At 52.2% G+C, this 22769-nt stretch overlaps 1 protein-coding gene across 1 annotated transcript in view; it reads left to right on the forward strand.

Annotated features, from left to right (window-relative positions):
- The window catches only part of DAPK1 (death associated protein kinase 1), a 175234-nt gene that overhangs the window by 138007 nt on the left and 14458 nt on the right, over window positions 1–22769 (forward strand). The window contains 3 exon segments of the mRNA XM_034646962.1: window positions 2207–2305; window positions 8421–8498; window positions 19319–19541. Coding sequence (XP_034502853.1) covers window positions 2207–2305; window positions 8421–8498; window positions 19319–19541 — 400 coding nt within the window.

Here is a 22769-nt window from a genome sequence, read left to right on the forward strand (position 1 = left end):
GTGCACACACACTCGCATGCGCAGATGGGCACACATGCACACACCCATGCACACACAGATGTGTGCACACGCACCCACACTCTCATGCACATATTCAAGTGCGTGAGTGAGAATGCCGTGCCGGTCAAGTGTGTACTGACGCCTTTCCGGCGACGCTGTGCCCGGTGCAGTCTGAGGGGCTTGTGGCTAGCAGAGGGAATGGTCCTTGCCCGCGGGCTGCTTTTCGCTCCAGCCGCGTCTCCTGTTGCAGTCCCTGCTGGGAAATCAGCACAGGTGTACGGCAGTGCGGGCCTCGGCACAGGAGAGAAACCGGGAGGGCTTTTCAGAGGCATCTGGGACTTTGCTGGATGAAGAAGAGGGAAGTATTTGTGTATGTTTGGGGACGACTGTCTGGATGCACCTGCCACTGACACGGGGTGTAGGTATTGAGGGAGGCAGACAGTGGGGCGCAGAGAGAAAATGCGGGTGGGAGGGGATCTTGGGTCCAGATGGTGCAAGACCTTGACTCCAACGCTCAGAAATTTGGGTTTGGTTCTGTCAAAGGTTGGAGCCTTCAAAAGCATCAACTTCCTAGTCCTTTTTGTCTTTTTCTTCGTTGTCCTTCTTCCCTTCCATAAAGCGATGGCTCCTATTGCCAAGCTTCTCTTCCTTCCACATAAATCCAGACACTTCATCGCATCTTTACAACCGCGACTTTCCTTTCTCACTTCATTTCTTGGGTATTTGGAAGCTTCATATCTGCTTTCTAAAGCACTCCAGATGGCAGTAAGCAAAACATAGACGTGTATGCACATTGCAGCATTATTTATAAGGGCAAGGAGTGGAACCACCGTAAGTGTCCATCCTCAGGGGGCTGGCGGAGTGAATTATGACATAGCCACACATTGCGTATTATTCAGGTATTGGAAAGAACGTAATAGACTTAGTGACGCGCATGGCAAAGTGTCGGGCCATGTATTGTTAGGTGAACGAATAAAGTGGAGTATGATGATGTCCTGGGTTTTCAGATTATTTGTTTCCTTTTATGGATTCAGAGCTAAGAGCTCGGAAGGAAAGGCACCAAAGGGATCATCAGGACGTGCTCTGAGGAGGGAAGTTGGGGGAGGGGACAGAAGGAAAGGAGCACTTCCGTTTTCCACCCCACCGGGCCCTGTCCTTGGCATATTCTAAATCAGCATGTGTTAACCTCAGAACAAAAGCTTACAATTGCAAATAAACAGCCTAACACCTGATACCTAGCTGCCTCACCCTCCCTTGTCCTCCTGTCTCAGAACTTTTTTTGTGGCTCCCCCAGAGCAAAAGAAATACCTAACCGTTCTGTTTGTTAAGTGGTTCGGTCCAAACAACCTAGTAAGAATTTATGTCCTGGGAAAAATCATCCACATAAATGGAAAGAAAATGGATATTTTTATTTCATTCTTCCATAAACCACAATGGTGTACCATTGTGTGATTGCTGGGCCCCTCACAACCCCTCAGACCTTGAACCCAGGTTGGACACTGCCACTCTTACTTCCTGTTCTACCCTGATGTCCTCAAGATACTGGTCTCTTGGCGCATTAACCTCCAAATACCCATTGTGCTAACATGACATCATTGAAAGGAAGGCAGTGCGATCTAATGCTGAGATCTAATGCTGAACTGCCTGGAGCTAGTGCGCTCACTTCATGGCTGAACCTGCTGGTTCCATCAAAAATGTAAAATATTCCTCAGTACCCCACGAATTCACTGCAGCGCCCTGAGGTGCCTGGGCACACAGTTTGGGAACCACAGGCATAAACAATAGGGAGCATGGTGGGCATGGCCTTGTCACAGGGAGCGACTTTCCATCCCTTTGTCCCTTGCAGTGTCTATATTTGAACCGTGGTGTAGATCTTTCTGGAACTTTGGGACCCTTTGTAAGAGCCCTGACTCAGGCCTCCTTTCTGCCAGCACAGCAGGAGACTTGATTTAGTTGTGATAAGCCTCCTACTCTTTCATCCTCTAGAGTTTCATTTCCAAGTTACTCTCTCCACCTGTTCTGCTGGGCTTGCCTCCCTCAGGAGAGGGCGAGTTTCTAGAGAAGGGAGCCACACCTCCCGTGTCTTTGGGGAGGGGGGGTCCCAGATCCCTCACTCCGCGCTGGCCCATGGCGTGGACTCCCATCAGGGCTGTCCTCAGCAACGATCGTGAGAAGGACTCTCTTTGGGCTTTTTTGTGTTTTCCAGTACGGCCGAACGCCTCTGCACCTCGCAGCCAACAACGGGATTCTGGATGTGGTCCGCTACCTCTGTCTGGCAGGCGCCAACGTGGAGGCCCTCACCTCGGTGAGTCACCTTCTGGCAGGAGAAAGCCGTAGAAAGCGATAGAAAACGTCTCAGGCCTCAAGGGCAGGCGGGGAAAGGTATTGCTTGGCAACTGCGTCTCCAGCAGACAAGCTGCTCTTCAGCTTTGCTCCTACGCTGTGATTACAGAGACAGGTGCCCACGCAGAGCCGGGGTGACAGCTCGCTGTGCCGCATCCCCTGCGCGTTTCGGGGCCCGCGCTGCCACGAAGGCCTGCTGTGTCCCGTGGTCCACGGCAGCGCCTTGGCGTGTGCGGTTGGCTACGTGTGTTTTCCTTTTCCCGATGCTCTCCCTCCCCCCCGGGCTCTGGAGATGCCTCCAGGTGGGGCTGGGGTGGGGAACCCCTTAGGAGAGCTGTTCTCTCTTGTTTAAAAACTCTGGCTCGACTCTTAGGCCGGCCTAATGATTTTGCAGGAGATGCCTCAGTTCCGCTCGCCTCCCCACCCCGCAGTCCACGCCCTGCGGGAGAAGCCCTTTGACTTACATTTCATGAAATACCAAAGAGGAAAAATGCAGAGACTAATGAGATAAGGTTGTCATTTTACTGCTACAGTGCAATATTATCATTTGACTTGCTTCTGGCCTCATGGTGGGTTGAGTCTCCCACTCTGTTATGTGGGAGATCCCTGAAATTCTCTAGTGCTTTGCTGACATAAAGTGTTTGCCTAAGGAGATCCATTGGAGCTTTACAATATGGCAGCCAGATGTGGGAAAATCAGGGCCCTAAGGCTGGAAGGGAGGCCTCATTTCCTGGAGAGGCATGCAGGGGTTGGCAAACTATGGGCCACAGGCCAAATCCAGGCCGCTGCCTGTTTCTGTAAATAAAGTTTTATTGAGACCCAGCCGCGCTCATTATTTACATATTTATGGCCACTTTCATACTATAAGGACTGGAGTTGAGAGGTTGCAACAGAGACCCTTTGGCCTGCAGAGCCCCAAGTATCTACTCTGGTCCTTTGCGGAAAATGTTTGGTGACCCCTGGTGGAGGACATTGCCTCTCTGAAGGCACTGATGTTCCTTTGATGCCTTCTGTCCCCACGAGTAGTGGGCCCATTCTCTGTAGTGTTGAGCCCTGAGCTGGGCTTTTCTGCAGGCCCAGGAATGCCAGTTTTCCAGATGGGAATGTCCCTTTCTTAGGGCACCTCTCTGCCCATCACAACGCCCCACATGGCCATGCATGGGTTTCTAGGCCTGATGTGCCATTATCAAACCCTGCCCAGCCATGCCTTGGCATTCAATTCAGTTACTCCACAGTGCAGTATTTATATGCATTTTTATGAGGAAAAGGGTTTTTTTTGGTCAAAAATGTTGCTTCTTAAAAAATAAACTGTCAAGGACGGCTCTGAAGATACCAGATGCTGAGTCCGCCAAATGCCATAGTCAGGTTGGGGCAGTACAACGTGTGGCCCTGGCCTCTGCTGGGTGGTTGGTGCCACCCCATGGCCTCTGTGAGCCCTGGGTCCTCTCCCTTTGTCCTTGCCCACAGCAGCTGTTTCCTTGCTTCCCGCCAGGGGCCTCCCCCTGCAGCCCACCCTCACCTGTATCTCCGTGCTCACCCTCTGCTTACGACTGTGCCTCCCTGGCACCTGGGAGTCCACTCCTGGGCCTCACTCGTGTCTTCAGTCCCCAAATACTAGGCACATACTGTGCACCAGGCACGACCAAGACCCAGGAACACAGTGGGGCCTGGACGGATGAGCCCCCTCCCTCGGGGAACTTCCAGTGTAAGGGGGGGGGCGGAAGGGGGGAAGCAGACACCCTGCTGCATGCTGACATCGCCCACACAGCCATCACACGTGTAGAATGTGCCATTCTAAATGTTCGAGAAGCCACATCCAAAAAGGAGAAGAAACTGAAGAAATTAATTTCAGGAATATATTTTGTTCAGCACAAAACATGTCAAATGTTATCATTTCGACCTGCAATCAGTATTTTAAAGCTATTGAGTTATTTCCCATTCTTCGGTTTGTACTGTCTTGGAAATCCGGTGCGTGTATTACACCCACAGTCATCTTACCGGGGCCACGTTTCAAGCACCGAGTAGCCACCGGTGGGGATGGGAAAGCCTCTGAATGCCCTGCCCTCTTTTTCCTGGGCTCCCACCCCCTCCCCCGCTTCCCCCTCCCCCCCCACAGCCCCTCCTGAACTCTGTGCTCTCTGCCAGTAACTTCATGGTAGCTCTTGGCCTTCAAAACTTTTTTTATTATAAGATAAAACACAGATTTTTTTTTTTTTGTACAAAGCACATGAACAAAAGTAAAGCTTGCTGAATTACTGTTAAGATCCGCACCTTTATAACCCACTCAAGGTCAAGAAGTAGAACTTTCGAGGTCACCCCAAAAGCCCCTGGGGCCTGACTCAGTCACTGCGTCTCCCGTGCAGTGTAAGCCCGCTCTGACTTTTGGGGTAACCATGCCCCCGCTGGTCTTCATTGTCCTCCTAAGTGGCAGCAGCTTTTCTGAATCCCCATGCATTAGCTGTCTCTCCAGGACTTGCACTTCCTGCCCCTCTCTCCTGCCTTGGGTAAGAAAACCCCACTTGCTCCTGCCTCTGCTTGCTTCCTCCAGCCCCATGTCCATCCTGGTGTCCTCCTGCCCTCTGCCCCTTGCCCTCTGACCATCTTGGCCTGCTGCTGCCCCGGCCTCAGGCCCACGTCCTTGGCTCCAGCCCCACTTGCCCAGGAGTGCCCCCCTCACTTGCCTTCTGGTGGGCACCAACTTCGGAGAGCCCGACCTCCCTTCTTCTTGGTCTCATAGCACTCTGGCCTCTGGCCTCTACCTGGTTAAGGACTCCAGTGTGTGTTTCTCCCAGGACCAGCTCAGCCTCGGATCTGGTCCCTTGATTGTAGCCATGGCCTTTCAGATGGTTCCATTCCATCATCACATCTGTGGTTCTGGAAAAGCCGATGAACTCCAACTTCTGCTGCCTGGCACCCTCTGTGCCCAGCCTCACCCTTCACCCTGTTCCCCCTCAGCTGTACCTGGCAGAACAGGTCCTGGGAAGCCCTTCGCTTGTTCCCAGCTCACCAAACTGGCATATGCTCTTCTTTCCCTCTGGAATCTCCTCTGTTTTCACTCCCTCCCTCCCCTGCACAGAGTGCCTGTGCGCACACACACCCCTGCCATAAGACATGACGAGCTCCTTCCTTTAGTGTGAGAGACTTTCAGTGCCTAATAGCAGGCATGCAGGCACATAGTCACAGGTGACATGAGGTGCAGGAAGATTCTGGAACACTAGCTCCTTCTCATCTTTCAGTATTCAACCAGAGCCCCAGACAGCCTTCTCTTTTTCAGCCCCCTCTAGCAGTTATGATTTGCTGCTCCCCTTTCTTGCTCTGTTGGAACTGACTGCTGATTCCCCATGAGGCTGTGAGCCCTTGGCCATGATCATGTGCAGTTTGTCCCAGTCTCCTAACTGGTTTCCTTGCTTCTACCCTCACCTGCCCAGACTGTTCCTCAGGCAGCGGCTTGTGTGACTCCATTGAAATATAAGTCAGAATGTCCCTCCGCTGCTCAGACCCTCCATCAAGTTAGAAGTCCTTATGATGGGGGTTCCTTTAAAGATTGGCCCCTCACATTGCCTCCCTGACCCCCATCTCTTGCTCCATCTCCTCCCTTTGACCGCCCCCCCCCACCCCCGGAACTACATGAGCCCTATGAGCTTCTTTGAAACTCTTCAAACATGACAGTCATCCTGCTGCCTCAGGGCCTTTGCACTTGCCTTTCTTCACAGGCATCCAAATGGCTTGCTTTCTCTTCTCCTTCTGGTTTTGACTCAAACATCACCTTCTCAACGAGGCCCTCCCAGACTGCTGTTTGTAACCAGGAGGACACTGAGTGTTAGAATTGCTTGTGGGAATTAGTACCTCGCTCAGGGACACAGGGTAGGGCAAGGACAGAATGCAAACATCCAGCTCCTACCCCTTTCTCTCCTAGAAAGGCAGGGAGTTTGGGGAAATTCTCAGCTCTTTTATTCGTAATTATTGCTGCTTCCTTTTTCCATGACCAGTACACTGTGGGTTCTTGTCATTTGGTTTTCTCTGATCTGCTCAAGTCCCTGTGTGGTGAGGGTGCCCGTTTCTGCTTTGCAGATGAAGAAGCCCAGGTTCCAGGCGGGCCAGTGACCGCACAGCTGGCGAGGGGCAGATGCAGGACGTAAACCTTGTCCTTCTGATTCCAAAGGTTAAACTTTCCACCACACTGGCGGGCCTCTATTTTGGGAGCCTGAACAGCGTCTCTCAGGGCAAAATTTTGCAAACTGTAAAGTGCTCCATAACTGTAGGATATTTTCTTGGTGGTTTTCTTGTCCCTGCGGAGGCTCCGTGATGGACAGTCACCCTTGTCACTGAAGGTCCTCTGCCTGTGTAACTTGCCAATCCCGGGCCTCCAAGAGAAATGCTGTGGCTGGAAGACACCAGAAGACAGACAACTTTAGTCAGGGCTCAGATTTCTCCCAACTAGGACAGTGCTCCCCATGCTTGCCCGCACGTCGGAATCACTGGGAGTGCTTACAACTGCTGTGTCCTTGTCACCACCAGGCTGAGGGAAGCAGAGTGTGCAGAAGGGAGTGGGCGCGTTCAGCCAGCAGGGGGTTCTTAAAGACCCCGGGGCTCCAGTGAGGTTTGGGAACCGCTAACCTGAAGCCTTTTCCTGTCGTGTCAGTAAGGATCTAGGCAGTTTGGCAGGAATCCCTGGTTGGGGTGTGGTGTCTTGACAAGATCCCTGATTCATCCCAAAGCAAGAAGCCCTTCCCTGCCCACTGGAGACCTCTGGGGACCCTAGGGGCCACGATGGGCAGCGGGGCTGTAAAGCCTCCTCCCCGCACTCACGTGAGTTTCCAGCTTCAGCCTAAGGCAGCGGTTCTCAGCTGGGGTGATTTGGCACCACCCAGGGAACATTCGGCAGTGTCTGAAGACGCTTCGAGTTGTCACGGACTGGGGAAGGCGATCCTTGCAGAGACCAGAGAGAGATGCGCTCAGGACCCTGCAGGGCACAGGACAGCCCCGCACAGTAGAGAATTGTCTGGTCCAAAATGTCAGCAGGGCTGAGGCTGAGAAACGCTGGTCTCGTGAAACCCTAAGCATGGCTCGGAGGATGACTTGAGCTGACAAGTTGGGAGATGTGCTGGGGAGATGTGCTGTTAGTCAGACTCGGGCCTCCCTGAGCTTCCGCGGAAACGGAGCTCCAACTGGGACTGGTAAACCCCGAGTGAGAGAGAGATGGGCCCAAATGCTTCTTACTCTAGTTGAAAAGAGATTGCTTTTATTTGCTTTTATTGCTTCTCGCCTTTTCTACTTCAAATCTGTAATGACTTTAAAACTGTAGCAGAACAGTCCCTAAGCCTCTGTGTCCTCCTCGGTGGCCCATGAACAGCCAGAGTTCCCGCCTCCCCGGAGGGACTCCAGGGTTCCTGCACACGAAACATGGACAACTGGACCAGGCGTGCGATGTTAGGAAGCGTGCGATGCATGTTAGCCAGGGTCCTGCTTATGGCGGGCCCAGAAAGGAAAGTGAATTTGCTCGCTGTGAAACTGCAGCTTTAGGAAAATTCTGTCATTAAAAGGTGCTGTGAACTCTGATTTCCTTTCTTATGTTCACTGAAAATCTTTAGATCAAAATTGTCTGTGAAACTAAGGCTTTTCTTTGAAATGCACAGTAATTACCAGTAACTAGCATCCTGTATGAGCGCTCAGGTTTGTCCTGGAAGGAACTTAAGACATTAGCTGGCACTAACTGGCATTTGGCATCTATGAAGTCTCCACTGTCTGCTTTATTGGAGAGAGGGGTCAGCATTTGGGGTAATCCTCCCGCCAACGAGGTGCGGAGTGTGATGAAAGCCCATGGGTCTGAGACATTTCACTGACGGACTTCAAGACACCAGTGCACAATTTTTTCTAATTCTCATCTTCCTTCCCTGGACAACCAATAAGGAAATGAAATAAGGACTGTACAGAAAGAGAAAGAACCCAGGACACTCTGTCCACCTTTGTCATTTCTAAAGCCTGTTAATGCTTGTTTCTGCCTCTGGCAGCGGAACTCGTGTATGGACAGACAGCTGTCCTGTGAAGGAAAGACACTAATCCTTTCTCTCCAACAGGACGGGAAGACAGCAGAAGAGCTTGCTAAATCAGAACAGCACGAACACGTAGCAGGTCTGCTTGCAAGACTCCGAAAGGTGAGAAATTCTGCTTATCGGTCTAATTCTCTGTTTTCTATGAAAAAGTCTGTCTTTTGACAGATGAACAATGAGATGAACAAAATGAGGCTTTGGACACACAGGCTGTAGGAAAGGCATCGCTCCCTGTCCTGTGGTTTGCATACAGTTACCGTCAATGCATCAGACACCTATCAGCTTCCTCTTCTGTGTTTGGACTTGGACGCCATTCGGCCTCCTTACAGTTTCTGTGCCTGGATTCCCTCCTCCTGCCCCTTCTGTAATAACTGTTCCCATAAAGTAGACAGGAAATGAGAAAGCTGACTGCTTCTTTCCTTCTTAATGTTTTGAGCTCCAGGACATCACATGATAATCTCGGAGTTAGGACACACTGTTGGTCTAAGGTTTAAGGAAACAGGGCAAATATAAGCAAATGCAGGGGTATCTTTCCAGCCCACATCACAGCAGTGTGTGTCAAAAGTCTTCAAAATAGTCACACCCTTTAAGGTAGGAACTCATGCCTAGGACTCTATCCTAAAGAAATGAAAGAAATGCAGGAAATAGTGTTTTATGCTAACAGATGTTCATTGCAGTGTTATTTATAATACAGTAATAAAAATCAGAACTGTCAGATGACCAACAGTAATGTCTAGCAAATTGCTATACAGCTATAGGATAGAACTATTTTTGACCACTAAAATATTTTTGAAGAGGTTTTAGCAGGAAGAGTTTAATGCTTCGGATATTCTTGGGCTTCAAAACAGAAGATAAATGATATGTACGCCCATTATAATCCCCCCTGTGTTTTTAAAACGTGCATAAAAAGAAAGTAGTAACGATGGTGTTTGGGGATTTTGCTAGTGTAACTTCTTGCATTAAACAGGACTGCATTTTTTCCAAGTTCCATATAATGTAGGTGACCCTTGAACAACACAGGTTCGAACTGTGCCGGTCTGCCTCTATGCAAATCTATTGTCCCTTCCTTCTGATTTTCTTACTAACATTTCCTTTTCTCTAACTTACCTTATTGTAAGAATACAGTCTGTAGTCCATATAAACATACAAAACACATGTTAATCGCCTGTTTATGTTATCGGGAAGGCTTCTGGTCAACAGTAGCTTGTTAGTAGTTAAGTTTTGGGGGAGTCAAAGATACATCTGGATTTTCAACTGTGTGGGGGTTCAGCACTCATAATGCCTGTGTTCAAGGGCCAACTGTAATCATGTAACAATTTTTTGAAAACAAACTTTCAAGAGATGAAAAAACAGCCCAATTTCAGTGCTCAATGGAAAGGTATTATCCAAAATTATCCCCCAGAAGTCCCACCATATAAACTGGGAGGGGGATCACTTCTTAACCTCCACAGCTACTGAGAGTCTGAATTTTCCTAGGGGTCCCAGGGTCTGGCTGTGGTTGGGGAGGAGACACGGGTGGGAGTAGTTAGCTTTCCCAGTGCCTGGAGTTGAGCTGGGAGATCACGCATCTTGACACCTTTGTGATTTGGAGTCTGTGAACTGGCCACAAAGTTACTGGGAAGACAGATGTCCCAGGCCGCTGCAGGGATTCATTGTGCTTTTCCTTCTGGAAATTCCAGGAGGAGAACAGTCTGGAAAAAATGTCCCTCGCCTTACATGTTCTTGCAGGGAATGCGTGCGTTCGCCGTGGACTTGATGCTCTCCCACCTGCACCGCCACCCACTGTCTCACTGTGGGGGAGAGCTTGGACAAGACAAACAAGGGAAAGTGTTTTTGCTTACGAGAGGGGGTGGAGCCTGAAAGTCACTGTCAGCAAATCAACAAGGAACTTTCACATAGAGTCTCCTAATCTTTAAATTTCTCTTAACTTGAAGCAGTATGTCTGCCAGCACATGGAAGAATGGAGCAGTGTGCAACATGGCAACAGGCCACCTTGGCTCAAGTGTTTGCAGCCTTTGATTTTGGGTGGGTTTGCTAGCCAAGTGCCCTGCATTTGAGGGCAGAGACTTATGTTTATTTTATTTAGTTATTGATTGATTTGAGAGAGAGAGAGAGAGCCGTGAGCATTCCACAGAGGACGACTGGGACCCACATCCCACTCCAGGCGCCACCACCCGAGTCTGAGCGTCACATCGCCCCTGCTGTGTGTGGGCTCAACAGTCCCAGCCAGCCTGCTTCTCACAGTGAGGCGTCTGGCAGATCTTTCTCGGCTTGGAGTACTGCTTACCATCTCAGAGACTTCGCACAGAGCCCGGACCCCGGGAAGGGGCGGCCACTCGCTTTTAAGCAGAAATCAATGGCAGACCATGAGCCACACTCGGCTGGGGGGTCACCCGGGAGACATCATCCTCAGGCAGAGTGACACAGCTTTTCCTTGGACTGTGCTGTGTTTAACTGCCCGTCTCCCCCTCAAGAAGGGTCCACGCTTTTATTTAAAAGTGGATTGCCAGGCTGGGTGCAAAGCCAGGTCATTGCAATGATGGGTCTGAAACAGTCAGTAAAGCCCAGACAGAGGACAGGAAGGACAGGCCCTGATGTGACGGCCGAGGTGGGATCAGACTGGTGGGGTTAAAGTGCTTTCTCCCTTAATCTGCTCCCCGATTCCCTGCCCTGTGCTTACGTTGCTTTTGTAATTGGAAATACAAACACAGAGAAGCTTGTGTGGTGCTGATGCTGACCCCCTGCGCCCAGGGGAGCTGGCTAGCTGTTCCCCAGTCTAGAATCTTTACATCGGGGTAGGCAGGCTCTTGCACTGTCCCAGTTTCAGGTTCCTTTATTCTGTCTCACTGATTGGCGCCCTTGTGTTTTGGTGCCTAGACTGCTAAAAGAAGGATGGGAGAGAGAATATTCCAATGTCTAGTATTTTACCATTATCCTGGGATTGTTCTCTAAGGAGAGGTCAAGGCAAAGAAAAATCATTTGAATTCCTGTGAGCAAAGGACGTCGTTCCTTTTGGTGCCCTGAATGCACAGAGGCAAAATCTAAAGTGGTGACCGAGGGCCCAGACTCAGGCGTCAGATGGCTCCGGCTCAAATCCCAGCACTGCTACCTTCTAGCAGCTCTGTGCCTCAGTTTCTTGTTCCCCAAATGGTGTAATTATTGTGCTCCCTTGTGGTATGGCGGCGATGTAAATGATGCCTTTAGGACAGTGTCTGCACACAGTAAGCACCACGTGCTGGCTCTTGTTGCTGTCCTGCAGACCTCTCCCTGAGTCCCCGGGGAAACAAAGATTTCCCTGTGGTGGCCCGTCCTATGGTCCAGCGCCCAGGAGCAGATGTGGGCGTGTCTACAAGGCCCCCGGGCAGCTGTGGCAGGACAGCCGTCCTTCAGTCCTCGAGGTCGTTTTAGGACATCCCGGACATGGAGCTGTTCCTGCAGGAAAGACGGGCTCACTGAGGCTGAGCAGAGCTCATTAGCTCAGTGCCCAGATTCAGGCCTGAAATAGAAATGCCCACTTCCTGTGCCCTCAGTGGGCTCTGGGCATCCATGCTGATTCCTCCCAGCCTTGGGGAGGGGGTCCTTCCCCCGTGTTGAGCTCACTTGCTGTGTGGTGAGCTCCGATCTCCTTCCTGGGGTCACCAGGGCCTGCTCCATTCAGGAGAATCTCCTGGACTCCGTGGTCAGTGAGACCCGCGAGTTTGTTTGCCTCAGGCGTTCCCTCAGAGGGCTCTAGACCCCAGCTTCCTGAGGAGCCAGAGAGGGAGGAGTTGGCTCCATGTGTTTCTAAACATACTCTTTTTTTTTTTTAAGATTTTATTTATTTGCGGGGAGGGGGGAGAGTGCGCGCACAAGCAGGGAGAGAGGCAGGCAGAGGGAGAAGCAGGTTCTCCGTGGAGCAGGGAGCCTGATGTGGGACTCGATTCCAGGACCCTGGGATCATGACCTGGGCCGAAGGCAGACGCTCAACCGACTGAGCCACCCAGGCGTCCCTCTAACCACATCCTTTTTTTTTTTTTTTACATAAATAAATCTCCCAATAAGCAGCTGCTTGGGGCTTGGGGACACGCAGTACAGGAATCTGGTTCCTGAAAGTACTGAGTTGTCGCAGGAGCGACCCTGGGGAATGGGTCAGCAAGGACTCGTGGTAGGTGGTCCCAAGGGCAGGCACTCCCCGCAGAGAAGCCAAGACAATAGACGTGTTTCAGTTGTAACTGACATCACGTGGCTGAGGAGCGTGATCACAACCGGTAAGGACACAGAAGGGAAGGAAGATGGCAGTTTCTACTTAGGAGCCTCTTGTCCCCATTTCCTTCCCATTCATTTCCTCCTGGATGTTCCCCCTGTTTCTCTCCAGGGTGGGGTGGGCATTTTGGGGTGGGGGGACTTCCTGTCCTTGCAGGCCTTGTGGACCCTCCAAGCAGCTCATGTCATAGCCTCCCCTCCCCCATTCATTGTGAAATTTAAAAAAATCACCTCTCCCCATTTCCTGACACGCCCTGGGGGGAGCCGCCCTCTGTAAGACCCCCTCATGTGGATCCTGAACACATTCCAGGGGGTGAAGTCTGTGTCTGCACAGCCGGGGGTGGCCTTACCTTGCCTTGCCATTCCATAGGCTTCCAGGTGCGCCCGATTAGCAACAGAAATTCCCCCTTAAGAAGGTCCCCTAGGGAAGCCATGGGACTCCCTGTTCCAGAAACACAACCAGTCATCTTGTTGGCCTGCAGGGGGCAGCAGAGCACTGGCCAGAGCAGAGTGAGAGGCTCCCTGGATCCTTAGCGCCAGGGGCCTGACCCTGGGGAGAGGAGACCTTTCCCCCAGTGCGTCTGGGCAGGGTAGGGGTGAAGGTGGCCGAGGCCAGAGCCTGTGGGGGCAGGAGGAACACGGGGCAGGTCTGAGCTGGGCAAGATCTGCTCCCCCAGTTCCCCGCGAAGTGACTGGGGGCAGGGGTGTGGGGGAGCCCCTGGTGCTGTCCCAAGGAGCCCACCACATTGCTCAGTGTCCTGACATTGGGGACTTGATTGTCCTTCCAAATAGATTTCCATAAGCTGATATTAAAATAGTTGCTTTTCTTACGCCTAAGATGAGACAGTGGAGAAAGGTGCCTAAGAATACTTTGGGAAATAGAAGGAAGAGTTTGTCCGGAATTTAAAATTCAGCACAGGTAAGCTACATTTGCATAATTAAGAGTTGCGGCTCCTCTCTTGCTGGGTCTGACTGCAGGGGAAGCCACATCACCTCAACTTGCTCTTATCTGGCTTTGCCAGATTGCCCCTGGTCTTCCCTGTCAATCCGCTGATGTTCAGTCCTGTTTGCGGATGAGAACATGAAGCTAAATTGCCAGGGGCAGAGGTTCAGGAAGAAAGTTAACTAGAAACCAGGATTCACCAGGGTGTCAAAGAACAATGCAGTTACCAAATAATATTCATTTAAAAGAGATTCACAGTGTCTAGATACGCTAAGAACCATTCTAGGCTCAGGAGAGAACACAGTGAACAAGACGCAAGATTCAGGCTAGAAACAAATAAGAAAAATGCCAGATGGGGTAAGTCAGGGGTTGGCAGACAATGGCCTGGGAGCCCCAGTCAGCCCACCACCTGTTTTTGTAAATAAAGCTTTATTGGAACACTGCCATACCCCTTGATTTCCTACTGTCTATCGCTGATTTCTGGATACATGGCAGTCACAGGAGAGATCACCTGGCCCTTCACAGAGGATTGCTGCCCCTGCTGTATGTGCAGGGATGAAAACAGGGTGAAATAAGAGAAGGGAGGTGGGTTACTTTCCATCCACTGCTCAGGGGACAACTCTCTGCTGGTGACATTTAAACCAACACAGGAAATATTGGAGAGGGAGGCAGCCAGAGGGGGCGCAAAGCAGAGGGAATAGTGAGTGCAAAGGGCCTGGGGCAGTAGAGAACTGGGTGTGTCCCAGGAACCAGACCAAAAGGAGGGGGGAGGAGTCTGGCACTGAGGCTTGAGCAAGGGGCTCTTGGGGAGAACCCTGCCCCATCAGAGAGGTAGGCGGCTTTTCAAACCTAGGTCGGGAGACTGGGTTTGGTCCAGCTGTGTTCAGCAGGTGGGAGCAAGACCTGACTCTGATTTTGGGACTTTGCTTCTGACTGCCCAGAGAGACCAGGTCGAAGGTGGTCTTGGCAGCCAGGTGAAATCTGACAGCACTTGGACGGGCTGTCCAGGCTCGTTATTTTGTGAGTGGTGGGCAGGATGCAAACGGAGGCCCCCATCCCTGGGTAAATATTTAAAGTATAAAGGTAAAGCAAACGAATGGGGAAACTATGTTCTACCTCCGACTTACACAAATATACTTTCTGACCCCCTGGAAGGCGGGACTGGTTTAGAGTTCGCATTCCTCAGGTTCTCTGCCGCTTTCCCATTTCCTGAGCCTGGCAGCCCTGCCTGTAGGAGGCCCACAGCCATGGACTCTCCAGGCCTCACCTCTGCAGCCAGCCACACCTGCCTGCCTGGGGCTGGCTGGGAGGGTCTGGGAGGGTGGGGGGGGGGTTGGATATACACAGGAGACTATTTCGAGGCAGGAGCCAGAATTTAGGAAACACCATGGTCCCAGCTCCTCACTCCCCAGGTATCACTGCTGGGAGAGTCTGATAAGGTGGGGCTTTGTGGCCAACCAGGGCACAGGTGCTCTTGGAATTCCTGGTAGATAGAGACCCCACATGGACTTGTGTGCTTCCTCCTAAGAAATCGGTATTCTACCGCCTTCAGAGCAAGCCAGGAGCCACTCACTGTCCTCCTCAGACCTTCTCTGCATCAAAACCCCAGTCAGGTTGCTGGCAGCCCCTTTCCCCCAGACACTGGTCCTGGCCTACACCGGTCCCTGTGCCGCCACCTAGTGGTGATGGGAGAAAATGCGCTGCCCATCAGCAGTCTGGGAGAGATTTCAGGACCTTCTTTGTACAAAAGAAGTTGTGTTCAGATTCTCCAAGGCTCTCTGTGAGCAGGAGGAGGGATCATCCTGCAGGACCGGGTTAGGTCTCCTTAGAGAGGCAAAGACTCCTGTTCTGTTGTCTTGCCTTATGGCAGATCTGTCCATCTTGATGGGAAGAACTGTTTCCAGACTTCTCTTCCCAAAGACAAGATGAAGGGTGGATGAGTCAGTCCCAGGCAAGGCCAGCAGGGTGGGGGCTCATCTACGCAGGGGAAGCAGAGAGGACCACTAGCAAGGGCCTTTATGGGGGATCACGGTGGGGTGTAAAAGGAATGTCATTAGCATTTGAGTGTCACTGGGTTAAATTTGGGGGTAAACTTCAAACATGGCTCACCTTATCACCTTGATATGCCTGGGCCACTGCTCAAAGCCTATTTGTGGGGATGTGGAGGCAGCAGGAAAATAAGAGTGTTAAAGGTTACGATACAGCTACTCAACAGGATTCTTGCTGAAGGCAGGCCAGGCAGGGGACCACATATCAGGGAGCGTGAGAAATTTCATCACATAGGAAGGAGCAGAGTTTTTACTAAACTGACCAGGCAGGATTCTTGCTAAAATGGAACTAACTTGGCCAAGGACAAGGCCCAAGTTCAGAGCCTTGACACAGAGCACTTCAACTAGAGTTAGGACGAAAAGAATCTTTTTCCCCACCTGCCTCGGTCCTGGGGTTGGCCCAGGAGTCAGGCAAGCACATTGTCAGTGGCTTCTGGTCCCCACTACCCTGCGTGGAATTCAAAGGAGTGAATTGTACTCAGTCAAGGGCAGCCCTGAGCAAGGCATAGACACGAAGCCCCTCAGCTGCCAGGAACACGCCTGCCATGGGTCAGAGAAGCTTCTGGAAGCACGCCAGGGCAGCAGCAGTGCCCCATGGTTACCATGCCTCTAGTCTCCTCGGAGTGCAAGGGCCTGAGGGGCTCAGGCAGAGGGGACAAACATACCCTCAGTCCTGCACACAGGACAGATGTGGTGGCCAAAGTCAAGGTGCCAAGATCCACAGGGCATAAGGGCAGAAAAGGGCCATGAGCCAATTAAAATGGCACGGTGCACCCGGGACCCAGCAGTTGGATTACAGCCGGAAGCAGGTTTTCTGCCTTTCCCTTGTCCCAGGAGAAGGAGACACTGGCTTCACACAAAGAACTGGTGTGTTAGTAAGTTGTGTTGTCACAAAATAGGCGGCAAATGTTGTGATCTACTCGGTGAGACTCGTGGACGGTGATGCTCACAGGATGGGGTGACTGTAGCTCAGACCCTTCCCGTGCAGGGGAGGTGGGAGCAGGGCCTGATTTAAAGGGAAGGGAGAGGAAGGGCTGGCCTTGAGGGTTAACTTAGAGTGAGGGGAGGCAGATGTGCTTCAGGGGGTCAAGGGCTTATCTGCAATAGTATCCGGCATCGAGGAGAAATCCAGTGAGCGCCCCATTTCTTCCAGCCTGTTCAGCAGCATGAGTAACTGTGTCAGAACAGACCGTCTCCAGCCTCTGCGCTGACCTGGGTCAGAATCCAGGGCAATTGCTGGCAAGATTCCCCAGCTCTCTCTCTCCCTGGCAGCGCTTTGTGTCTGAACCTACCGAGATTTGAGGCTCAAGGAGAAACCGGAATAAGGACAACCTCATGCTTTACAGAGCACTGCGTGGGGTGAGGTTTGTGACCCCAGCCCACCCAGCAACACCGGCAACACACCCTTGCCCATGCCCCCTCTCCTCGCCCGAATGAAGTTCACAGGAGACAAGTCCCTGCAGAGGTGGTTTTAGTGAATGGGACGCCCTTCCTGTAACAGAACAAAGACATCAAAGGAAATATCTATAGTGAAATAATACGTGTTTCAGTGTGTCAATACTGGGGCCCAGGGCATGAGGGCACGTGGTGAAATTGGCAGATATGGGGATCCATCCACAGTCACGTAGGCAGTGCCCGCAGACGCCCATGCGTCCTGGAGTCTGGGATGGCGCGCGGACACTGGGGCCGCCTGCTGACCTGATTTGCAGAAGTGAGGGTAGGAGCTCATGAAAGATTATATGTAAATATTTTTACCAGTTTATTGATTGTCTGCATTCTTGGAAATCTCAGTAACTGTTAAACCATACTCTCCAAAATATGCCCTTAAGTCCTAAGGTCACATAATCATAAACAAGTTTTTTCTCTTATATAAGTGCTCAGCAGACACTCAGAGGTCAGGTGGACCCAGGGAATCATTACCGTGCAGGACACTCTGTGAACCTGTTTGAACACACAGCACCCACATCCAGGAGCACCCCCAACATCATGAGCTGAAGCTGTAGCCGCCCATTTCCAGCATGCCCGCTAGGGGGCAGTGTTGCTGCGGCGAGAAGGAGAGTCAGGGTCCCACACAGCAACTGGCGGAGGGCAGGGAGCCTTCAGCAGAGCTGTCTGCAGGTGAGCTTGCTGGGTGGTCAGTGCAGGAAGCCACAGTGGCTCGGCGGGAAGAGAGCAGCAGCAAATCCCCCCTCCTGGGGTTTAGAAGTGGACGCAGTGTCCGCCAGACCTGAGGTCACAGGAGACTAAGAGCAGGAAGTTCCCTCTGAAAGGCACCTGTGGGGTCCCCCGAGTCCTGTCATTTCTAGTGCACCTCTTTACTGAGCACCTCCCTGCCAGGTGCTGGGGACACCGTCCCTCCCCTCAAGTTGGTTCCCGGTCGGGAGGGAAGAGTGTCCCACATCACCCTACAGTCTGGCAGGGGCACAATGGGGAACCCCACCTGGGCCAGAGCCTCCTGGGGAGGAATGTTCTGAGGGAGATCCCAGCAGGATGGGTCCCCTGGACGTGGAAGTCAATAGCTTAGAGCACTGGGACCATCTTGGGTCAGGGAAGGAACCCCCCTTAGGCTGCACCCCATAGCTCCAAGGGGCCCCTGTTCTGGAGCCCGGAGTAAGCTGGGGTGTATAACGAGGCTGCCTGTGGGGCCAGATGGAGCCAGGGGGGCCACGGGAACGATGCGTCCCTATGCAGCCTCGCGGGGGGATCTCTGGCTGCACAGAGCACCTGCCCGCACCGTCCAGAGCGCTCTTGTCATGTTTGGTGTCAGTGTTCACACGTCTGTGTCTCCCCAGGACATGGATCTGCCAGGGTCTAGACCTTCTTGTTCCCTGCACCGTGCTTAGCCCATGGGCTGCTCCAGAATGTCTGCTGATGAGTAAGTGTGTGAGTCTGTGAATTCTCCTGCTTCTGCCTGCAGTGCTGAGAGGGAGGATAGGGGGAAGGCTATCGGCCCTCCGGCCCTGTCACAACAATTGTGTTTGTCATGATACCCTCCTTCTCAGCATCCGGTACCATCACGGTGTCAGGAGGGAACCAGACCCCTCCATGCAGAGGAGCAGGTGTCTCTGGCCCGTCTGACAAGCCACCCCAGGTTCCCTTTTAAATCGACGGCTTCACGGGAGTTACTCCACCCTTCCTCGTGCACCAGAATGCCACGGACCTAGGCACATGCGTGGCCACAGAGAGCTGAATTTTGGTTCCAGGGGCTGGGTGGGAAAGGGAGCAGTGACTGCGGATGGCCTTGGAGCTTCCTTGGTGATGGAAACGCCGTGGAACCAGAGAGCCGGGCCGGCTGCACACATTGTACGTGTAGTAACGCCTGGAGCATCAGTCCTCTTTAAAATGGCTGAAACAGGGCATTGTATGTTACTTGTAGTTTACATGAATTTCTTTTGTAGATACAATGGGATAGAACAAAACCCATCAGCACCATGGGTAAGAATCGAGGACCAGGGTACAGACTTCCAGTTACAAAAGAAGTGCCAGGATGTACACGACAGGACCACAGTCAATAACTCTGTATTGCATATTTGACAGTTCCTAAGACAGTAGCTCTTAAAACTTCTCATCACAAAGAAATCTCAGATCAAGAAGGACCCGGCGAGAGTGCCAAACCGTGAGAATCCACATCAGCAGTTTGCTCAGAACCTTCTCTTTTCTTGACTAATTCAGCCTTTTCCCTCCGTGTTTAGGACGCTCACCGGACACTCTTCATCCAGCAGCTGCGACCCACGCAGACCCTGCAATCCAGAATCAAACTGAAGCTGTTTGGCCACTCGGGCTCTGGGAAGACCACGCTGGTGGAATCTCTCAAGTGTGGGCTGCTGAGAAGCTTCTTCAGGAGACGCCGGCCCAGACTCTCCTCTATGAACTCCACCCGGTTCCCGCCCTCGCCGCTGGCATCCAAGCCGGCAGGTAGGCACCTGCACCCCGGCCCCCGGCTCTCCGCTCGGTGCTTGCTTTTATGCTGTCTCGTGTCAAGATCTAGGGTGAGTCGTGGCTGTGTGTTGGTTCCCTGGCCTGTGGTGACCCGATCTCACTGTCTTGTTGGCTTTAGGGGTGGTCTAGCCCTGGTCTGGGCCCAGTGACCTCCTTCTTGGCCTGCATCGCAGATGGCCCAACAAGAGCAAGGCCAGGGCCTCACCGAAATCACGGTCACAGACACAAAGGTCCAAATTGCAAATGCGCAAATCCCAGAATGGTGTCACGTTCTGCTCTAAAATGGTTAATTTGGTGAATTGTATGTTATATGCACTTTACGTGAATTTATTTTAGATACAGTGAGACAGAATAAAACATATCTGCCATGTGGGTAACAGTCACAGACCAGGGTACTCGCCCTTGAAGACAAAACTCACATGGACAGATACAGGTTCCAGACTATACACATGGAATATTGGTCCCAGGATGGGCTCTCCCCCTTAGGCTTACTTCTTGGAAAGCTGGGCATTCATAGTACCTCGAGAACATAGCAACAGAATTCGATTCCATCTCTGTGCGTCTCAGCGTTGGCTGGTGGTGTTGAAAGGCTCCCTAATGATATCATGATGGATTCATCCACTCACGTGGAGCCTGACTGGGAGGTGAGCTCTGCTGTCTTCCGCGTCTTCTTAGACACGGTTGTGGGTGGATTCACGTTCAGACCTCCAGTGTGCCTGTCCTTTCCCGCCTCCCCCCACCCCGGGGAGAAGCACCACAAAGAACACTAGGAATTGTGCCATCTGGGATGTTGTTCCTCCCAAGTCCCCCTGAGTGAGGGAATTACATTTTGCAAAGATAAGACTATAACCTTCCAAAGAGTTTCCTCAGTCTCAATTTTGAGCAAGGATCCATTTCCTCTACATGATATTACAAGGTGTCCTATCAGTTCCCCACATTGCGAACATGATTTTAAAGTTTCGTTTCCATGTTATCCCTCTCTTCCTGAGGGAGGCTGTCTGGGGAGCATTCTTCAGCGCTGAGGGACACTTGACTGAGAGTCATGTGCCTTTTTCAACTTCTTTCCTCTGAACGGCAGTGGACGTGAAACCAGGAGAAGTTTTAAGAACCACAGTGGATTTGTGATTAGTCTGAAAACTGTTTCTGACACACAGTGTGAGTACTCTCCGAGCACAAGAACGGCACAAAATGTGGTACACGCGACACTCGCTGAATCCACACAACGGCCTACAGGGCATCTCCCCAGCATTTTCCTGGAGCCTAGAGGGGGCCAGGGGGCTGCCCGTCATCGCCCAGCTGAGAGTTCATGAGTCTGACTCCTCAGCTAGTGCTTAGTGACGATGCTTACAGCTCCCTCTGCAGTAAGGGTATTTTCAGGCACACATTTTCCATTGTCCATAGCTTTGGCTCAGTTTGGAGATGCAAGATGGGTTTCACCTTCTCTGAAGACAGCAGTCTTCAAGACTTAATCATGACCTTCAGCCTCTGTGTGTGGGCCAGTCCAGTGTTTCTAGTATGTGTGTGAGAGAAAGAGGTAAAGGGGGAGAGAGACAGAGACAAAGAGTTCTATTTAGATCTCTGATCTGGAATTTCTGTAAGTCCTCACTGGGTGTGAAGATTATGCCCCAGGAGCCCAGGAGCTAAACTGAACCAGCCACAGACAGATTCTGTCTCCTGCTCAGCCCTCACCCCTCAGAGGTAATGTCTCCATTCATCTTCCACATCTGGAAGAAACTGGAAGTAGATTCTTAATAAAATGTGGCTCAGGAAGGCAGTGTTATCAGCCAGGGTCACGAGTGTAGCGGAGTCCCTCAGCCAGCGCTTACGGAGATTGGTCATGGGGCTCAGTGATAGAAGATTCTGTCAGGACGATGTCCGCTCTGGACCAAAGAAGCCGTCCCAGCTGCAGTCAGCACAGAGACGGAGCGGGTCTCCTGCGGACGCGGCTTTCTCCTGTTTTCTCCACCACCCTTGGTTCAGAGCTGCGTCTCCAGGCTGAACCCTCAATCTTCTGTCAAGATAACAGGTGAATAGGGCCCGGCTTCCCTGACAGGATTGGTAGGAAGTAAGCTGCTCTCTCTGGTGTCCCACGTGAGTCCATTCCAGAATCTTCCTGATTTCCCAGCTTCCCCGAGGATGCTGGCTTTGCTACCAGAAGGAGCTGAAGGGAGGAACCCCTCAAACTGTACTCCCTTCTCCTGGGAGCAGAAGGCCTTGTTCTCTTGGGAGGTACAGCTCTGCTCTCCCTGGTCACTTGTGTGAAAGGAAGTCCCCTCGGGGTTTGAGAGACTGAGGAAAGTGAGAAATGGCCGGAAAGACACTAGAGAAGGCCAAGGGGACATCCAAAGGATGTCCAGGGAACCCACAGTAAGACCTGGAAGCCAGGAAGCGTGGAAAGCGGTGTGTGTGGCCGACATGCTCTGTGCTGAGCTGGCTTGGGGTCCTGCACATGTGTCATCTCACTGGATTCTCATGAGTTGTGAGGCTGTGTCATAACCCACCGCAGAGAGAAGTAACCCGGGGCTCAGACACATAACGTGTCTGCCTCAGGCTGAGGCTGAAACCCAGGGCCCGGGTGACTGCCGCGCTGTGTGTTATGAGTGTTGTGGTGGGGGCGGGGTGGGGAGGGGGGAAATAGGATTAGCAGCCAACATTCACACCTCAGAAGGTTCCACTGAAAAGCTGGATATTGGGTTTCTGTGGAAAACTGGAAACTTCATCTACACTGGGGTCACGTTGCTGCCTGAGGCTGGTTAGTGGGGAGGAGGGTGGCTGCCCCAGGCAGAGGGGCGCGGGCTCTGCATGTCACCCCCTCTCCCCCCAGCCCCCCTCCCGGAGTCCCCTGGACCAAGACAGGGGGCTCAGAAGCAGGCTGCCCACCCCATGTGTGAAATTCTGCCCTGTGACAGAAGTGACCTTTCAGGGGTGCACTGGAGTGTGTGACCTTGGGCTCAGGTACCCCCATCTATGCCAGAGGTGGAGTTCAGTCCCAGATCTGAGGCCCAGAGCCCGGCGGTCTTCCGAAGGGTCTAGGCCAGCAGGGGAGGGATGGGAAACCCCACAGGGGCCCGTGTGGCTTCATGCCCGGGCCCGGTCTGCTCCCAGGGACCCGGAGAGTCTCCTTCCAAACAGCCCCTGGCAGGGACAGGACTCAGCTGCAGTTCAACGTAATCGGCCTGAGGCTGGGGAGAGCTGGGAGCTGTG

Source organism: Ailuropoda melanoleuca, chromosome 17, assembly GCF_002007445.2.
Source record: "Ailuropoda melanoleuca isolate Jingjing chromosome 17, ASM200744v2, whole genome shotgun sequence".
Lineage (NCBI taxonomy): Eukaryota > Metazoa > Chordata > Mammalia > Carnivora > Ursidae > Ailuropoda > Ailuropoda melanoleuca.